The 16,687-nt window shown below is 48.9% G+C and overlaps 2 protein-coding genes across 2 annotated transcripts in view; one reads left to right on the top strand and one right to left on the bottom strand.

Annotated features, from left to right (window-relative positions):
• The window catches only part of LOC107308835 (obscurin), a 155,929-nt gene extending 142,607 nt beyond the window's left edge, over nucleotides 1-13,322 (top strand). Inside the window, 12 exon segments of the mRNA XM_032442807.1 lie at nucleotides 870-4,452; nucleotides 5,042-5,164; nucleotides 5,388-5,498; nucleotides 5,601-5,768; nucleotides 6,058-6,180; nucleotides 7,932-8,102; nucleotides 8,864-8,978; nucleotides 9,214-9,453; nucleotides 10,174-10,397; nucleotides 10,828-10,903; nucleotides 11,381-11,530; nucleotides 11,649-13,322. Of these exon segments, the coding sequence (XP_032298698.1) occupies nucleotides 870-4,452; nucleotides 5,042-5,164; nucleotides 5,388-5,498; nucleotides 5,601-5,768; nucleotides 6,058-6,180; nucleotides 7,932-8,102; nucleotides 8,864-8,978; nucleotides 9,214-9,453; nucleotides 10,174-10,397; nucleotides 10,828-10,903; nucleotides 11,381-11,530; nucleotides 11,649-11,826 (5,262 nt within the window). The 3' untranslated portion in view covers nucleotides 11,827-13,322.
• Nucleotides 13,323-14,143: 821 nt separating this feature from the next.
• Nucleotides 14,144-16,141, bottom strand: LOC107308837 (7-alpha-hydroxycholest-4-en-3-one 12-alpha-hydroxylase). The gene has a single exon (XM_032442811.1). The coding sequence runs from the start codon at nucleotides 15,789-15,791 to the stop codon at nucleotides 14,250-14,252; it is 1,542 nt and encodes a 513-aa protein (XP_032298702.1). The 5' UTR covers nucleotides 15,792-16,141; the 3' UTR covers nucleotides 14,144-14,249.
• Nucleotides 16,142-16,687: the final 546 nt, after the last annotated feature.

Raw genomic sequence — 16,687 nt, 5'->3', positions numbered from 1 at the left:
GGCTACAAATAGGGAATAAGCCAAGAAGTCAATGAATGTGGCAGAAATAAACTACCTGGGCTTTATTATCATCCTGGGTTGTGCAGGGCTCTTCCACCAGGCACTGAAACAAAGATTAAGGTACCTGTCATTAGGTGGGTAGATGTGAGGAGGTGTCAGCATTCCTGTTCACAACAGAGAGAGCAGTGGAGTCAGCAGAAAGTTTGTCACTTACTTTATTGGTTTTTTTTAAGTATTTCTATGACATACATGGACTGTGCCACTTCCACTCCACCATGTTAACAATAGCACAGCATGGAACAGGCGACATGGCTTTGTGCTGTTCCCATGTGTCCTTTATTGGATACCATAAAGAAGAGATTGGCATCTCCCACTATGTAGTCCAGTCCCAGTAATGTAGGACTTGGAAATTAAAAGTACTTACAAGCAAACAAGGAGGAAATGACCATTTCATGACCAGGTGCCCATATGATACGTGGTTGCGTGTAAGTTGGTTCCCCTCAGCTGTCTTTGCAATTGGTGAACTGCAAAGAGACATGTCCCAGGAAGCCTCCTCTTTTCTTGTAGCTGTCTAAAATAATCAGATAGGTTGCCTGCTGAGGATGCCCAGTTCCCTCTGTTGGGCATAAATGAAGGACAGCTGCTCAACTTCAACTGCTTCAACTGCCATGTCTGATGTGGCTGAAGTTGGAACTGATGATTCCTTCTACCTTAACTATGGTGCGGCCTCCATTGGCCCAAGACACTGCAGGTCATAACACAGTCAGTGGATTTAAGGCCATTTCAAGGAAATGGTTTCGGTATTTTTGCTTTGCCGTGCTCCTCCTGTGTTTCCATCTGATTGCACCGCGTTTTGTTTGGGTTTTCAGCGGTCTCTGATGTGCTATAAATCCATCCTGGTGATGCGATCCATCCCAGAGATCTTGGAAAGGACTCATGACAACACCTCCCTGGCCATCTCCCGGCACCTGATAGAGGAGAGCACTTCCTCCAGTACCAGTGGCTCGTCTTCAGACAACGAGAACTCTCATTTCCCCAAGAAGAGGCATTTTGGCTCTACACCCGAATTACACCTGTCCATATTTGATGCACCAAGCAGTCAAGAGCCTCCAAGGCACGTAATAGAAGAGAAGAGCTCCATATTCTCAATCCCTCCAGTAAAACCCATGAGGAGGAAGTATGCTGCAATGAAAAGTGAAGCAGGGGACAAATCACCTACAGAAAGCCAAGAGCTTGGGGCGGGTATTTTAGAAGAGAGAGAGGAAGGGCTTCATCCCAGAATTCGAAATGAGATGACCCAAAGAAGTCATGCAGCTGAGCCTTCATCAGTGAAGACCTCTGCAGAAAGCCCATCAGATCTGAAACAGAAACCGGACATAGTTTTATCCGAAACTGACAAAACTGAGAAGTCTGGGGATGGGGATGGGACAGAAAAGCCACCTGTATGTGTTCCTAGACAGAGTGTCATTAAAAGCACTTTCTACAGCCAAGCAGCCGAGCTCCCTGCTAGGGCACCTTCCTCTCCAGGCAGAGAGTTCAGGAGGCACCTGGACAGAGCCAGGAGGACCTTTAGGAAAGCTGGATATTCCAAAGTGCCCCTCAGTGGTCTCCGTGAACCCCTTCTGGAACAGTTTGAATTGGAAGAAGAGGAGAGCAAGGATGGAGGTGAGCACAGGGAGAGTCTGCTCGGTTCTCTGACCAAATCAGCTTCATTTGATACTGCGAGGAAACCCCCACATCCTGCCATTGCTGGCTCCAGCCGAAGCCGTTCCCTGGATGACTACAGGCTCAGAGCCTCCAGATCCGTGAGGGAACAAGATATTTTGGAAGAAGACTATGATGTTATGGCACAGGAAAGTTGTCCTGAAGGCAGTGAGCACTGTGATGTTTCTGCAAAGCCAGGTAAAGGAGGTGCTGTGGGCACTGCAGAGGAAGGAGACGTTGGGACAGCCAGCAAGGACTGTTCAGAAGAGCATCTCTCCCCTTCCACACACTGCGAGGGCAATGGGTGCCCATCTGTTTCTGTGCAACAGCTGCAGAGACATCCACTGTCACCTCGTGGAAACGAGAATAGGAAGCATTTGCTGAAGAAGTCAAAAGCTACTTATATTGAGGAGGAAGATTTGGAAGGCAAAAGTCCCGTTCTGTCTGCCCAGCACTCAGACCTAGCTGTGCCAACAGCTCAAAAACATGAAACCCCGAAGGCTAAATCTATCCCTGGAGCTTCTGACACAGCCATGCAGGAGGGTAAGCAGGACACTTCGGCTCTGCCACAGCCAGAGACCACCTCCAGGTCTACCTCTGAACTGTGCCCCCCACCCCAGGATTCTGCTGACAGCCATCCTGACCTACAAGGGGAAGGCTTCCTCACCAAAAGGACAGCCCCAGCCGCTCCTTGGATGGACAAGAGGAAAAAACAATCCCATGAGAAGCCTTCTGCTCCCAGTGCTTCCAAGTCTGATCTCATGGAGCACGAAAGCTCTGCTGCTTTAACAGGCCTGCAGACAGAAACTGGTTCTTTTCCAGAACATAAAGACAAAATGCAGCAATTTTCTGATAAAAGCATTCTGACACCTGCTGACTTGGAGGCCAAACCACCAGGTATCCTACCTGTTCCACATACAGCTGCTCACCAGAAGCTGAAGACCTCTAAAGAAGTGAGACCTACTGTCCTGGGGGATGAAGGACCAGCTGTTGCTGAGATCACCCCATTTGCAGCCCATGGTGGTGAAAGTCAAGCCCACAAGAAGGCTTCTCCTCATGCAGACGCATCAGCCGTCCCAAAGGGGGAGCATCCAGTTGTTCCCAAAGTCCCACCACCAAAACCAGTGCGAACTTCCATCTCTGGTGGAGCTCGGCATGCTGAACAGCCAGCTCACAGCAAGGAGAGGCTCGCTGCTCTGAGGAGTGAAGGTCCATCTGTCACAGAGGTTGTTCCCAGTTTGGTCCATGAAGCTGAAATCAAGGAAGCTGCACCCCAGAAGGCTCCTCAGGGCACAATGCCTGCTGCTCTGGAGGGCAGACACCTGTCTGTAATGGGTTCATCCCATAAACCACATCATCTCCCTCCAGTCTGTGAGAGTGAAAGGCAAGAACACCCAAAGGCACCACTTCTCAGCAGGGTGAGATCTGTTGTCACTAGTGAAAGCCCAGAGGCTGGACAGACCTCATCTGCTCCATTCCCCGAGTGTGGAAGTCAGGTGTTGGAGCAGCACCAGGCTGCTTATCCTAGTGGGAAAGTTTCTGCTGCTGAGGAGGGTGTGCATCCAACTATCTTAGCTGCTCCACCACCAGTTCAGTCTCCAGCTTCAGTCTATCAGCTGGAATATGAGGAACAGCTGACGTTTTACGGAGAGGACAGAGATACTGCCTTGGGAAGTGGAAGCCATGATGCTGAAAAACCTGTGCCACTGTCACTCGGCAGGGATGGAAGTCAGGAGCTGTCACAGCACAGGTCTTCTTTTTACAGTGATGAGGAGTCTGCTGCCCTGGAGGGTTTGGTGGACGAGATGGTTTCCCTCTCTGAAGAGATGAACGTGTGGGCAGAGTCAGTTGCTGACCATGAGGAGAGCAGAAAGCACATCTCTGCCACGGATACATCCTACAAAGGCACAGATGGCCAAACAGATACAGACATCTCCTGCCATTCCATACAGGGGAGTAAAATAGGAGAACTCTCTGAGCTGGAAGATCTCGCTGAATCCTATTTCGCCCTGAGCGAGAAGCCAGCAGTAATGCAAGGGCAGGAATGTGAACAGCTGGAGGACTCAGCAATTGAGATCCCCAGTTCCAGCCAACAGAGCCTTCCCCCAACCGACAGCTCAGTTGTTGGGAAAGCCCCCAGCCAAGCACCAGTGAGTCAGGGCACCAGTAGGCACCCAGAGGTTTCTTTGGTGAAAATCAAAGACCTGTCAGATGAGACACCATGTCTCAGCAGCGGAACTCCCAAACTGGACATCTCGGAGGTGGAACCGGCCTATTTGAATTTCTCAGACCTGTATGACATTGTCTATTTTCCATTTGAATTTATGAATTTTAGGAAGCCTCAGCCTAAACCGACAGGCAGACGGTTCATACCTTTAAGTGAAAGGACAAGGTCACCTCCCGGGGGACATCTGCATAAGGATAAGAGGCTGTGCATCAGGGAAGAGGCAGAAGAAAAGAAAGGGAAGAACCATTTGGAAATATCTGAGGATTCGAAGGGAGGTAACCTGTTAGCTACGGGAAAAGTGGCAGAGAGTCATAGGGAAATGTACGGCCCCCAGAAGGACTCGAGTGGTAAGCAGAAAAGCTCCTTCTACAGCAAGCCAGGGCTCTTCAAACCTTATGGAAGGTCTCACTCAGCAGAGAGGTCAGTGGAGCAGAGCCTGAAGAAGAAAGTAAAAGCTTCTGTTGCCCATATATCAAGAATCCTAAAAGGAAAGATATCTCCAGAGCCAGAATCGGAGGAAGGTAAGTATTTCACTGTGCCTTCATAGGCTCACTGCTATAACTAAGCACTGCTGCATCTGTCCTTTTGTCCCCAGTGTATCTGTAGCCGTGGTTAGGCAGTCATTGCAAAACTGACCTCCATGCAGTCAGCTGGGCAAACCTGCTGATGGCAGCAGCTACCATTCCCCTGCCTGAGTTTTCATGAAAGCATGTTGCGGCTGGATGACACTTGGCTCCCTGCAGCATCTTCTGCAGTTACCAGCTGAGCATGGCAAATCTTTAAGGCTGGGCAAAGTTGGTGAACTCACACTGGCTACCTGCCTTGATGATATTGAAGTCTGGACAACAGAACCTGTCCTTATTTCTCTGCTGTTCCTAGATATGGACAACAGATCCTGTTCTTATACCTTCACCCTTCCTAACTAAGCCATGTTCTCCCTGTGTACCAGTTTCCCTGTACTACTTGTCACAGCCTTCCCTTATGACTGAAGGCTCATTGATAAGGACTCCTCTCACTGCTGAGCTATGTATGTGTGAATGGCAGAACTGCCCGCTGTGTATGATAAGGAATGATGGCTCTGAATGAGTTCTCATCCTTTCTTTGAAACAGAGTTTGGTGAGCTGGGAAGCGAAGCAGCAGAAAAAGAGCCCTTAACAGGAGCTGAAGGATCTCTGAAGTGGAAATCAGGGCTTCCTTCGTTCAAACTACCAAGCCTCATGCCAAAAGAGAAAGGTATTGCTGGTGCATAAGTCATGTTGTGTACATGGAACTGAATACGGTCTCATTGCCTGCATGCTATGAATGTCTCTGAAAGCCCACGGTCAGAGGAATGCCAGAGCATGAACAAAATGTTTGCTCTTTAACTGATTTGAAATGTTTCACAGTGTTCTTCTCGCGCTTATTCTCACGTAGCGCTCCTGGCCATTCTGCATCAATGTTTGTCTCTTCTTGGCAGCACCCTCGTTTGTTGAGGAGCTCCTGGACCAGGCAGCTGCTGCAGGACAGTGTGTGACGCTGTCGTGCCGGACGGCCCCGCACTCCTCCCTGCACATCCGCTGGTTCAGAGGTGAGCTTGCAGCCCTCTGCAGGTCCCTCCAGGACAGGGGCGGCTTACACACCTCTGGATACACTGCCAAGATACTTATATCTCATATATTTCACCTTGCAGATGGGATGCCAGTCCACAGCAGCAGTCGGATCCTCATCTCATCCACACTCAAGCACTTCCAGCTGTTAACTATTCTCTCTGTCGTTGCTGAGGATTTTGGCATTTACACCTGCGTGGCCACCAGCTCCCTGGGTTCAGCATCCACCTCTTGTGTTATAAGAAAAGCAGGTAACAAAAGGATCCACATTTTTGTACTGCAAGTGATGATTTTGAAGCATGGAATCATAGAATGGCCTGGGTTGCAATGGGCCACAGTGCTCATCTTGTTTCAACCCCCTGTGATGTGTAGGGTCACTAACAACATCTCTCCTGGATTCAGAACCCAGGTAGTAAACATGTGGATATAAAATCAGACTTCAAAACCTTAATATATGCAAACACATACATATTTGAACAGTAATGTTGTTCCTGTGCATATCAAAGCTAACAGACACTGATTTTTGCCTCATCTCAACAGAAGTTCCTCCCAGCCCCGCACCCCCTGATGTCGTGGAGGTCTATGAGGATGGAGCACAAGTGGTCTGGAAACCTGTGGAAACCAACACTTCTGTCTGTTACACTGTCCAGTGCAAGAGTGAAGGTAATGGTGGTGTATCCCAAGCTGGAAGGGACCCATAAAGGATCATCGAGTCCAGCTCCTACAGCAGGGCTCTGCCTTCACTCTTAGCAGAGAACATCCCAATTTGTACGACCTCTTCACCTACTGGATATATTAATTTTATTCAGAAACAGCTTCACTTGACCTCCCTCACTTATAGATGGGAGTGAAGTGATTGTACGCTAATAATGCCCAGCCCAGTGGTTATTAGATAGTACCATCCTATACCTAGGCTTTCTCTGTATGGAGAAAGATGGCCCATCAAAAAGGCAGTTCTCCTTGTGCCAAACAGCATGCTTTCTATTTCTATCAATTAAGTTCAGGGTGAATAGCCATAGGACAGAAGTTTGGTAAACCTGCATCCCATCCCTTCGAGGTTCTCTTCCAAGGCTTGATCCAGAGCACAGTGAAGTCAGTGGGTGTTTTCTCGTTTAATTCCATGAACTCTGAGTCAGTTCCCTCTCTTTTACATCTCTCTTGGGATTGGTTTTGCTGCTCTTGTGAATACTACGACTGACGTAATCTCTACTGCAATCATGTATACATAACCCTTTGGACTGGGCCACTCTATGTACCATGTTTTAACTCTCCCAACATATATGCACTTTGTTCTGGATAACACAAACACAGCTTTTTATTCTGGAGCTGATGACAGTTGCTTTTTCTCTAGTGCAGCTTTCTTTGCTGTTATTCCTTTTGGCACAACTGCAGATAATTCTCAGGGGAGGATGCAAGATGCAGGGAGGAAAAGATGGGAAACTGCATCTACTGTGTGCAGTCACATGCTGTGTGTTAGGCAGGAACATGTGAAATCCCACTTTTCTTAACACAGGAGAATTAAGATAAGCAGAGAAAATAATCCTTGCCTCATTCGTTATTTGATGGTAGGCCTTTGCATGCTACTTCTGCAGATGCTTCTCTCATTCTAAGCTGTATCTGCTCCTTCTTACGTGTACACACACCCTAATCCATCCAGAACCCTGCAAAGTCATTGATACCTTTATATTAAGAGAAGAATTACTGCCTGTGCCAAGATTTGATGCTCTCTGTCAGTGTTTAATTGAATGAAAGGGTAGATTTAATCTTGGACAGTTTCAGTGGTATTGACAAAGTGTGGGACACAGCATCACATAAAACGTTTGCTGCTGATCTTCTATTTCCCACCTTAGTCAAAGTGGGAAATAGAATACTTCCCACCCAAGACAAACCTACAGCTTCATTTCTCTGAGACGTCTCCTAAATGTTATAAAAGCAGAAGGAATTTGGCCCCAGTTTTAAGTACTGGGTTAGCTGGGAGGGTGTTAATGGATGGCTCTGCTCTGAAGCCCTTCTGCTTTCAGTTTCAGGGCAGGACGTAGGGGATAAAGTAGGGGGTTTCCTTAACCTTTTGTTCAAAGCTCTTGAGGTCTATTTACACACGAGATTGGTGGCATGAAGTTACACCATTCTTTTGAAGCAGTGTTACCACACCTTGGGCTGATCAAACAGAAAAGTGCTGACTTTGGAAGAGCTATTGGCCACAATGACAGTTAATTGCACCACACACAAAAGCAGCCCATATCACATCCCTCACTTAGAGCTCTCAGTGGTTTTTCATATTGCCAGCACTGTGAGTTAAGCTGAAAAAGAAGAAAGAAAAAAACAAAAACCACCAACCAACCAAGTGACAACAAAAAAGACTTGACCATCTGAAATGAGTCCTAATCTGTTTCTTCTGTCTTTCCTTGGCTCAGATGGGGAGTGGAAGACTCTTGCTGCTGACATCGCTGACTGCTGTTACTATGCCAGGAACCTCTCCAGAGGTGTTACCTACTGCTTCAGGATAGCCTGCACCAGCAAGGCAGGAATGGGCCCTTACAGCAGCCCGTCTGCTGCAGTTAAAACCAGCAGGAAGGATCAATTGGGTAAGAGCATTGGGGGGGGCACAGTATTCCTCTGGCATCAATATAACTGCGCTCATTGTTTCTCCCCTGAATACTCTGTAATATTCACTTGTGTTTTTGCTTTTTAAATCCATAATTGCATGAAAAAGACCATCCTGACAGCAAAACGTTTTCCTTCAAGAAGCGGAAGGATGGACCAGCAGGAATTTCCTCCCAGTGGAGAAGAGTGCTCTGTAAAAATCCATTCACAGAGATATTTTTAACCCACTCTAAATCATCTGCTTTCCTTTGGCCCGGGATTCATGAGCAAACATACTTTGCAGTCATTCCATCCAGGGCTTGTAGCATCAAATCCCTTCGTCTCTACATGTCCTTCATCTCAATATGTCAGGGCATGCTGACATCAGAATGCGTTCCTCATCCTCTAGCAGTGTACTATGATGATTCACTTTACTGTTTGATGTCATAGCCATAGAATCACAGAGGTCTTTTCCAGCCTTAATGACTCTAAGATCATCAGGTCTAATGGTAAACTCATCATCACATGCAACCTTGTGTAGTCTGGAGTGGTTCAACCAGGGAATTCCTGGGTGCTCATTCCAGAATCAGCTGCACTCACATCGAATGCTGTGCTGCAAGCAGGAGCCAACTTGCAGACTTGCATGCAGAAAGCCCCACTGCCCCCTTTATTTGTCCATAGGTGGTGGAGGGTGGCTCACAAAAGCTCTGGTTTGTATGCGGAATTGTTTTGCTATGTAATCATTGCCACTTTTTCTCTGCAGAATTTCCTTCTGCAACACAGAACTTCCCAGCAGCTGAGGAAGAGAGTGAAATAATTGCACCACCCGAACCTTTCCCCACCTACCAGACCTACGCCTTCCAAACAGAGATCAAAAGGTAGGGAATACAACTGAGCACTCGACCAGCCAGCAGGAAGTGCTGCATGTGCTGCAATTTCGAGTGACTATACAGTTTAGAGATGTGCAAAGCGTCACAATTTCTGCAGTATCTCAGCATACGGGAGGGATGAAAAACACAGCATGGGATCCTTATGATTTTGAAGTGCAGAAGCTTCTGGCTCTTCCAGGAGCAGCAGAGAAGTTTAACTTGCCTTTGTGTTCCTTTGTACCAGGGGGCGGTTCAGCATCGTCCGGCAGTGCAGGGAAAAAGTAAGTGGCAAGACTTTAGCTGCTAAAATTATCCCTTACTGGCAAGAGGACAAGCAGAGCGTGCTGCTGGAGTACCAGGTCCTCAGGAAGCTTCATCACACCAACATAGCTCAGCTGAAGGGAGCTTATGTCAGCCCCCGGCATCTGGTGTTGATCCAGGAGATGTGTGTGGGACCAGAACTACTCCACTCTTTGGCATTACGGTAATCATAAGTGGAGGGTTTTCCCATCAGGGCTGGCGTAGGTAGCAAAGCATGCCTTGCTTTTGCTTGTCAGGCGGGATCACCTCTCTGTATCCATCCCAGTGTGCTGTCATGGCATAACTGTCGCTGTACTCTACCTCAGGAAGCCTTGTTTCCCCTCCGTGTTGCTTCTCACAATGGCAGAGTCTGCTGGAATCCTCTGATTTAATGGGGTGGGAATGGTGGGCATCAAATCTGCATTCTGATTTCTGCACAACCACTGCTTTCTCTGACATGCAGCTCTCACCCTGCTGTTGGCCTGACTCACAACAGGGGCAAAAATCTCAGTATAGATTAAGGGAGGTTACAGAAGGGAAAGAGATTAACTTTTTATGTGGACGGAATGTAACAGGACAAGGCAGAATGGCTTTAAACTAAAAGAAGGGAAGATTAGGTTAGATATTAGGAGGAATTTTCTTTTACTCCAAGGGCAGTGAGGTGCTGGCACTGCTGCTCAGAGAGGTTATGGACCCCACCTCTGGAGGTGCTCAAGGGCAGCTTGGATGGGATGCTGAGCAGCCTGAGCTGGTGGTTGGCAGCCCTGCCCATGGCAGTAGATAATACTGGAAGTCTCTTCCAACCCAAGCCATTCCATGATTACATGATTTTAGAGATGAGAGGAATGATGTACTTGGGCACACAGATATGACACCTCTGGTTTCTACTACTTTCTTCTACCAGGACGTCATACTCAGAGGTGGAGGTCCGAGATTACCTGTGGCAGATCCTCAGTGCAGTTGAGTACCTCCATGCACACAGCATCCTGCACCTGGATCTCAGGTCCGAAAACATGATCATCACCGAGCCCAACCTGCTGAAGCTCCTGGATTTTGGCAACGCACAGTTCTATGCACAAGACAAGGTCATTACCACGGACAAATGCATGGATTATGTTGAAACCATGGGTGAGTACAGAGTTCATTCACGGCAGCCTTGATGTTGTATGCAATCTGCAGTAAACAGTCTGAGCCATTGGGCAAGACACTGAGGCTGAAACTGGCCTCAGCAAGAAGTTTCACGTTGAGCTGATGGGCACAGGTGGTGGTGACAGCAGTTCCCAGGCCACGGAGGACAGAGCCAGAAGTCGTGACCAATGCCATTCTGGCCAGCATCCACGTGTCCTATGCTCAAGGTTGTAGTGTTACTGCCAGTAAGCCCCGTTGTTTTGATGTTCTCAAGGTTTTGTTTCAGCCTTGACCGAGATCAGCCAACCTCCCTGTACTAGAAAGATTTTCTTCATCCTGAGGAAGGCAGCAAAGCATAGAAGTGCTTTGTGCTGGCTCTGGTGCTGTAGCATTGGAGGGGAGCTTGGCTCACACCCAATTGCTTTTCTAGCTCCAGAACTGCTGACAGAGCAAGGAGCCCTCCCGCAGACTGATATCTGGTCGGTTGGAATCACAGCATTCATCATGTAAGTCAGCCTGTCCTTCCCTACCCCTGGCTTTAAAAGTGCATTTACACTTTAAAAGTGTCATCAACCAAGGGAGCTGTACCTACTAGGACATTAACATCAGTAGTAGCCTCTCTCTTGAGCAATACCACCAAAGACATGTGGCAGAGGCTGTGGAGCTGGCTGCACTGTGCAAGGATGCCCAGTCCCTGCCGCATCTCCAAGTGGAATAAGGAGGTGGTTTTACAGCCCAGCAGCTGCTGCGTTTCTTGCTCAGCCTCATCTGAAAAGCCCCCGCTTTAACAAGAAAATGCAAATTACACCGAGCAGAAAAGCAGCTGGAGTCATGAAGCCCTGAAGGATGTTGCCCTTTAGGATTCTGTTTTCCACGTGATGTTTCTGTGCACTGCCATGACCTCCTTCTGGATGGGAATTCCCAGGAGAAGGAGCATCTCAAGCGATGCCCTTTGTGCTGATAATGCTATTGTTTCGGGTTAGGCTGAGCGCCAACTACCCGGTCAGCTCTGATGTGCCCTGTGAGTTCCTGAGAACCACCAGGAAGGGGAAGGTGAAGCTCACGCGATGCTACGCGGGTCTGTCCGGAGGAGCCGTGTCATTCCTCCAGAGCACCCTGTGTGCAAATCCCTGGTAAGGCAGCATCTGCTCCCCTGGCAGTTTGTGCACATCCCGGCTCCTGCCCTTTCTTCCTCTCCCATTTGGGATGTGGGAGAGAAAACCCAACTGACCTTTTTCCCCTTTGTCCCAGGGGAAGACCATCAGCCTCCGAGTGCCTTCAGAGCCCGTGGCTCCAGGAGACGGGTTTGGACAACAGGCAGCAAGCACCGGTTACCTTCCCCACCACCAAACTGAGGAATTTCCTCACTGATCGGGAAAAGAAAAGGGGCCTGCTGTGCTCCAAGTACGGCCTCATGATTGCACAGTGAAGGGGATGTGGTGATGGGCACGGATCATCTCCCCTTCTGCACAGCACTTCTGGGGGATGATGCCAGGCAGCAACTTATCCCAAGGCTTTGGATGTAGAGATCCAAGTGGATAAAGCCCTGAGCAGCTCAGTGTGAGCAGAGGGTTGAACCAGAGACCTCGTGAGTCCCTCCCAGCGTGACATGTGCTGTGTTGCCATGTCTGTGATGTGCCCCATGACAGCTTTGCCTTGATTCAGACACAGGGTTGGGTGATGGGACCCTGGTGACATTTGTTGTCTGGGCTCAGCATGTTGTACCTGTAGCATAGGGTGAGTGCAGGGAGGGGAACAGCACTGGGGCTTTCCAGTAACTGATAAATTGCACATCTGTCCCACCCTAATCCTCACAAAGCTGTAGCCTGCTTTCCTGGGGCTCAAGTTAACCACCTGTCATAGAGCCTTGCAGCTCACCATGGGCACTTGCACTGCTGTTGCTGCAGAGCTGGTCATGTTCCTCAAGGGGTTTGTGGTCTGTAGACACCACAACACTTCTTTTTTGGGATGGCAGGTGTATTTGAAATCTCCCATCAGACCCAGATGACTGGCTTGCCCATCACACAGGGCTTCACAACAACCTCTCATCTACATCAGTTTGTTTTCAGGTTCTTCAGGAAGGCCTCGGGGCATCCTGAACGCTGTGGTCCTCTTTCTCCAAGGTCTGCTGAGGGCAGATGGTGTTCGCTGTGTCGTTGCTTTGTACCTATAACCTCCGTGTTCCTTTGGGTTTCTCTGATGTGAGTGATGTATTTATGGGTGCAGTTGGGTTTCTTGAGCTTTCCCTACATGCAGCGTTTAAGCACAGGCTTTCCTCAAGCCACAACTCGCTGTGTCCAGAGGGTCAAGGATGGGAAATCAGTTCCTAATGTGTTACAGTTATACTAGACGTGATGCTGTTTAGCCAGTGGGGAATCTTTTCCAACACATCTAACCCATGTTGCCCCAGACCTGTAGCTTGCAGCACCATGGCTGCTCCTCCTGCGCTGTGTGCAGAGCAAACTGGGAGCAAAGCAGTTCCCACTGTGCTGTACATCTTTGACTGTACATCTTTGAACATCGAGGTAACACTGTCTTCACAGTGCACTGGAGGAGAGGAAAGCAAGGTCTTAGGGCCAGATTTCACACTCAGTTCTCTTGGGTTACTGGGAGTTAAGGAAGACAGTGTGATGAGCTGTGGTCTGTGAACCTTTCAGGACATGTAAGGTCTCTATAGGCACAGTTTTACCTTTTGCTGCTGTGCTTTGGGATGGACTGCTCAGTGCCAGGGGACAGCCCATCCAAGCATAAACTTTGATTGCAGATTAACCCATTTGGAGCTTTTACACTATTCCTCAAATTAAGTGATTTTTGCTTCTCACACTTGCATGCGTTTGAGCATGTCTGAAGTCTTTTATAGACTCAATACTGTTTTGTTAAATTATCTGCTCTGACAAGGAATTAAAGCCAGATTTTTCTGCCAAATCATTGCCACTGTCATTATTTTAATCTCTGTTTCTCAAACTCAGTCCATCTTTGTTCAGAGCCACCCCCTCAGCTCTGCCCTGATGTCATTATGAGTGATAACAAAACACACGCACTGGCTGGAGTGCAGCAAAGCAAATCAAAGGCTGGGAAGACATCAGGAACCAGGTTTGCACACCAGACCCCAGCTCTCCCCTCACAGAAGGGCAGTCCTTAAGGAAAGGGATTTAAGAAGCTGGGGCAAGCTGTGCAGATTGGGCACAGCGTGAAAAGGCAAGAGTATGGACAAACTATTTCCGCACACCTGCTCATTTTTAACCCCTTATAACTCTACTTTCGTCCCCATATCACCTAAATCCCTCCTTCTCTCCATTTTGGTTCCTTCCTCAAGCATCCCACCATAAACCCTGTGCAATCCCCACATGCCTCTCCTCTGTGCCCCACAGAATGCTTTACCCCTTAACAGCAACCCACCTTAATCCCAACACCTGTGACACAGTGGGCCTCATACTGGGCTGCTGCTGCTCTGGTGGGACAACCCCAAAGAGATCCATCCTTAATTTGGGTTCCCACCTACCATTACTTCCCTATTCTCCTCTTGGTATGTGCAAGTTGGATTCTGACAGGCTGGTGGCTGTTGTGAAGAGCTGAAAGTAACCCAGCAGGGTACTATTTGGGGTCCACCACCTCACCATCACCTCTCTGGGCTCCCCTGTGGGTGTGCAGGTGAGCTTTTATCACATAACCTACCCAGACACGGTAACGGGAGATGCAGGGCAGCACTACAAGCAAAGCAGACAAAGAGAAAAGTCACAACACTGTTAAGCAAATAACATATTGACATTGGCTCCACATGGATCCAGCAGCCAACAGCTCGGGCAGTTTATTTCACAGCAACATCTGAACAAACAGCACACCACGGCTTTCTCAAACACGTTGCCGATATCTGAAGCGAACGTCGTGAACAGGCTGCATGGTTCCAAAGCCCCAGCGGCTCGAATCTATGGCTGGGATCTCCTCTTTGTCGTTGACCAGCTCCAGGTCATAGTGAGTCAGCATCAAGGACACAAACAATTTAATTTCAGCTGTAGCAAAGAACCGCCCTGGACAGGTGGATACACCGGCCCCCCAAGGCATGTTAAAGTATTTCAGCCGTTTACCATCCTTGTAAAAATCCTTCTTGGTGCCGTCTGGGTTGACAAAGCGGTCATACTTAAATTTGTGAGGCTCGGGGTGGATTTCTGGGTTCATCTGCACAGAGAGGTGTGGGAACAGAGCTACCCGGTCCCCTTTGCGCAGAGTGTACTCTGTGCCACCACTCGCTTTGAGGTTCATATCCTGGAGGACGGCTCTGATCAGGATTGGGGCTGCCACCAGCCTCAGGGTCTCCTCCACTGCACTGTCCAGAAAGGGAGTCTGGTCTAACATGTCTCTGGTGATGTTAACTGGTGGGCATCCGGGCTTCACTTCTTGGCCATGATCCCTCAAGACTTTCTCTACCTCTCCCTTCACAGCCTTCATAGCTTCTGGATTCTTCATGAGATGCAAGAGGAGCCAGAAGGCAGTAGGGCCCGTATTGCCCTGGGATGCCCACAGCATCATAAACTTGAAGCGGTCCCGCATGTAGTCAGGGACACCATTTTCTGCCAAAAACTGGTCTTGATCACTTATCCACCTACTGACATTTTCCTTCTGAGAGGCCTTACTCACAGACAGAGCATCCCAGAAAAACCTCTTCAGCCTCTCAGCCTCTACTTTGTCCTTGGGAGGCAACATGGCATAGGCCAGGCGGGGGAAGAGGCGGTCATACTTTCGAAACTCGGTGAACAGCTGGTTGGAGTGGATGAGGTCTTGCTCGTGAGCTTTCTCCTTGCTCCCTGTCTCTTGGTAAGACTGGGTGCCATACAGAGCCAGGTACCCAGCTCTGAAGACGATGTTGTAGCAGTAGTGGAAGAGGTTGGCCTCTTGCCATGGTTGCTTCTCCTCTCCTGAGCTCAGCTTGAAAAGCATCAGCTTCTGGAAGTTATCCATGGTGGCTTGTGTCAGGAGACTGAGTCCTTCTCCCATCAGATGCTTTGTGTTAAAAGCATGCAGTGCGCTGTTGTTGTTCTTGCTGGACTTGTAGCCAAAAACCTGGAAAACCAATTTAGCTGCAAAGGTCAGAAAGTCTAGTTTAGACCGTGATTCCTTCACAATGGCTCCAAAGTAGAAGGGGTCCATCACAAAGGTAAAGTAATAGCCTCCAATCAGCACTGTGAAAATATCTCCGTGTTTTCTCTGCATCTTACTTAGAAACCCTGAACTGTCCTTCCTGAAATCCAGTCCGTAACCCAGCCAGGGAATGATGCCTTTGTCCAGAGGTGGCTCATTGGGTCTTCGTCTCCGAAAGGCCCCCAGGAGGTAAAGCCCCCCGAGCAGCGATACCACCAAGGTGCAGAGGAAAACTGCCCAGAATGCCATTGTAGCCATTCTCCTGGCTATGGGTATGACCCAGTGAGCAGAGTGCTTTTTATTCCCATTCAGCAGCTGATATGCAGATGCAGAGCTGACAGCACCTGCCCCGATTGGCAGCGATTATTTGCTTTGCCTTTTCAGAGTGAGGACATCTCTTTCCTTGGCTGACACAGAGATTTTTGAGGTGGAAGGTATGTTAGAGTCCACTGAGGTCAACAAACTGCTGCATAAAGTGGATGGGTGTCAGTGCGGGCTCTGCAGCAGTATAAGCCAACCAAGACAGTTTTCTGGGCTGCTCTGAGTTTCTGAAGAAGGGTCTTTGGAGGATTCCCTCAGCAATTTCTGTGTTTAACACCAGGTTACACACATGTAGTGTGGGCTGGAAAAAAGAGAGGAGGAGCAGATGTTTGAAGTTGTGCTGGAACTGGGACCAAGGGGGGGACAGAGCTGAGCTACTTTGGTCCCAAATGCCAAGAGAAGGAAAGGTCTCCAACAGCTCTATTCATTTTGCCTACTGCTCCTCAATGTCTCCTGTTGGGGACCCCAGGGACCCCATCCCTTGTGCCCAGTGCAGTGCTGGGCATCCAGCTGCTGGCATGTGGACCTTGCAGCAGCCTCCTGTGGGATAAAGGGGCATTACGTGGTGAGAGAGGTAGGGAAAAGGATGTAGTAAGGAGATGACCATGCACAGTGCAAGCTGCTTTCACCCGCTCCATATTTTCCCACCCTTGTTCCTCCCCAGTTCACTCTTCATTTTCTTTTCCTTCACCTCTTCCCCTAAGCATCCTATCTCTGCACAGTCCCACGGGCTCTCCCCTGGGTGGGTCAGGAGATGAAGATCTCTATCTCAGATTTGTTTCCCAGCTGTTCTTCCCTTCCCACATTCCCCCCACTGACCTGACCCACAGCAC

This window comes from Coturnix japonica, chromosome 2, assembly GCF_001577835.2.
Source record: "Coturnix japonica isolate 7356 chromosome 2, Coturnix japonica 2.1, whole genome shotgun sequence".
Taxonomy (NCBI): domain Eukaryota; kingdom Metazoa; phylum Chordata; class Aves; order Galliformes; family Phasianidae; genus Coturnix; species Coturnix japonica.
This window is presented reverse-complemented; position numbering and strand designations above follow the sequence as displayed.

What these genes read in the sequence shown, in the direction of transcription:
- LOC107308837 (XM_032442811.1), bottom strand. Translation starts at nt 15,791, where the DNA reads ATGGCTACAATGGCATTCTGGGCAGTTTTCCTCTGCACCTTGGTGGTA.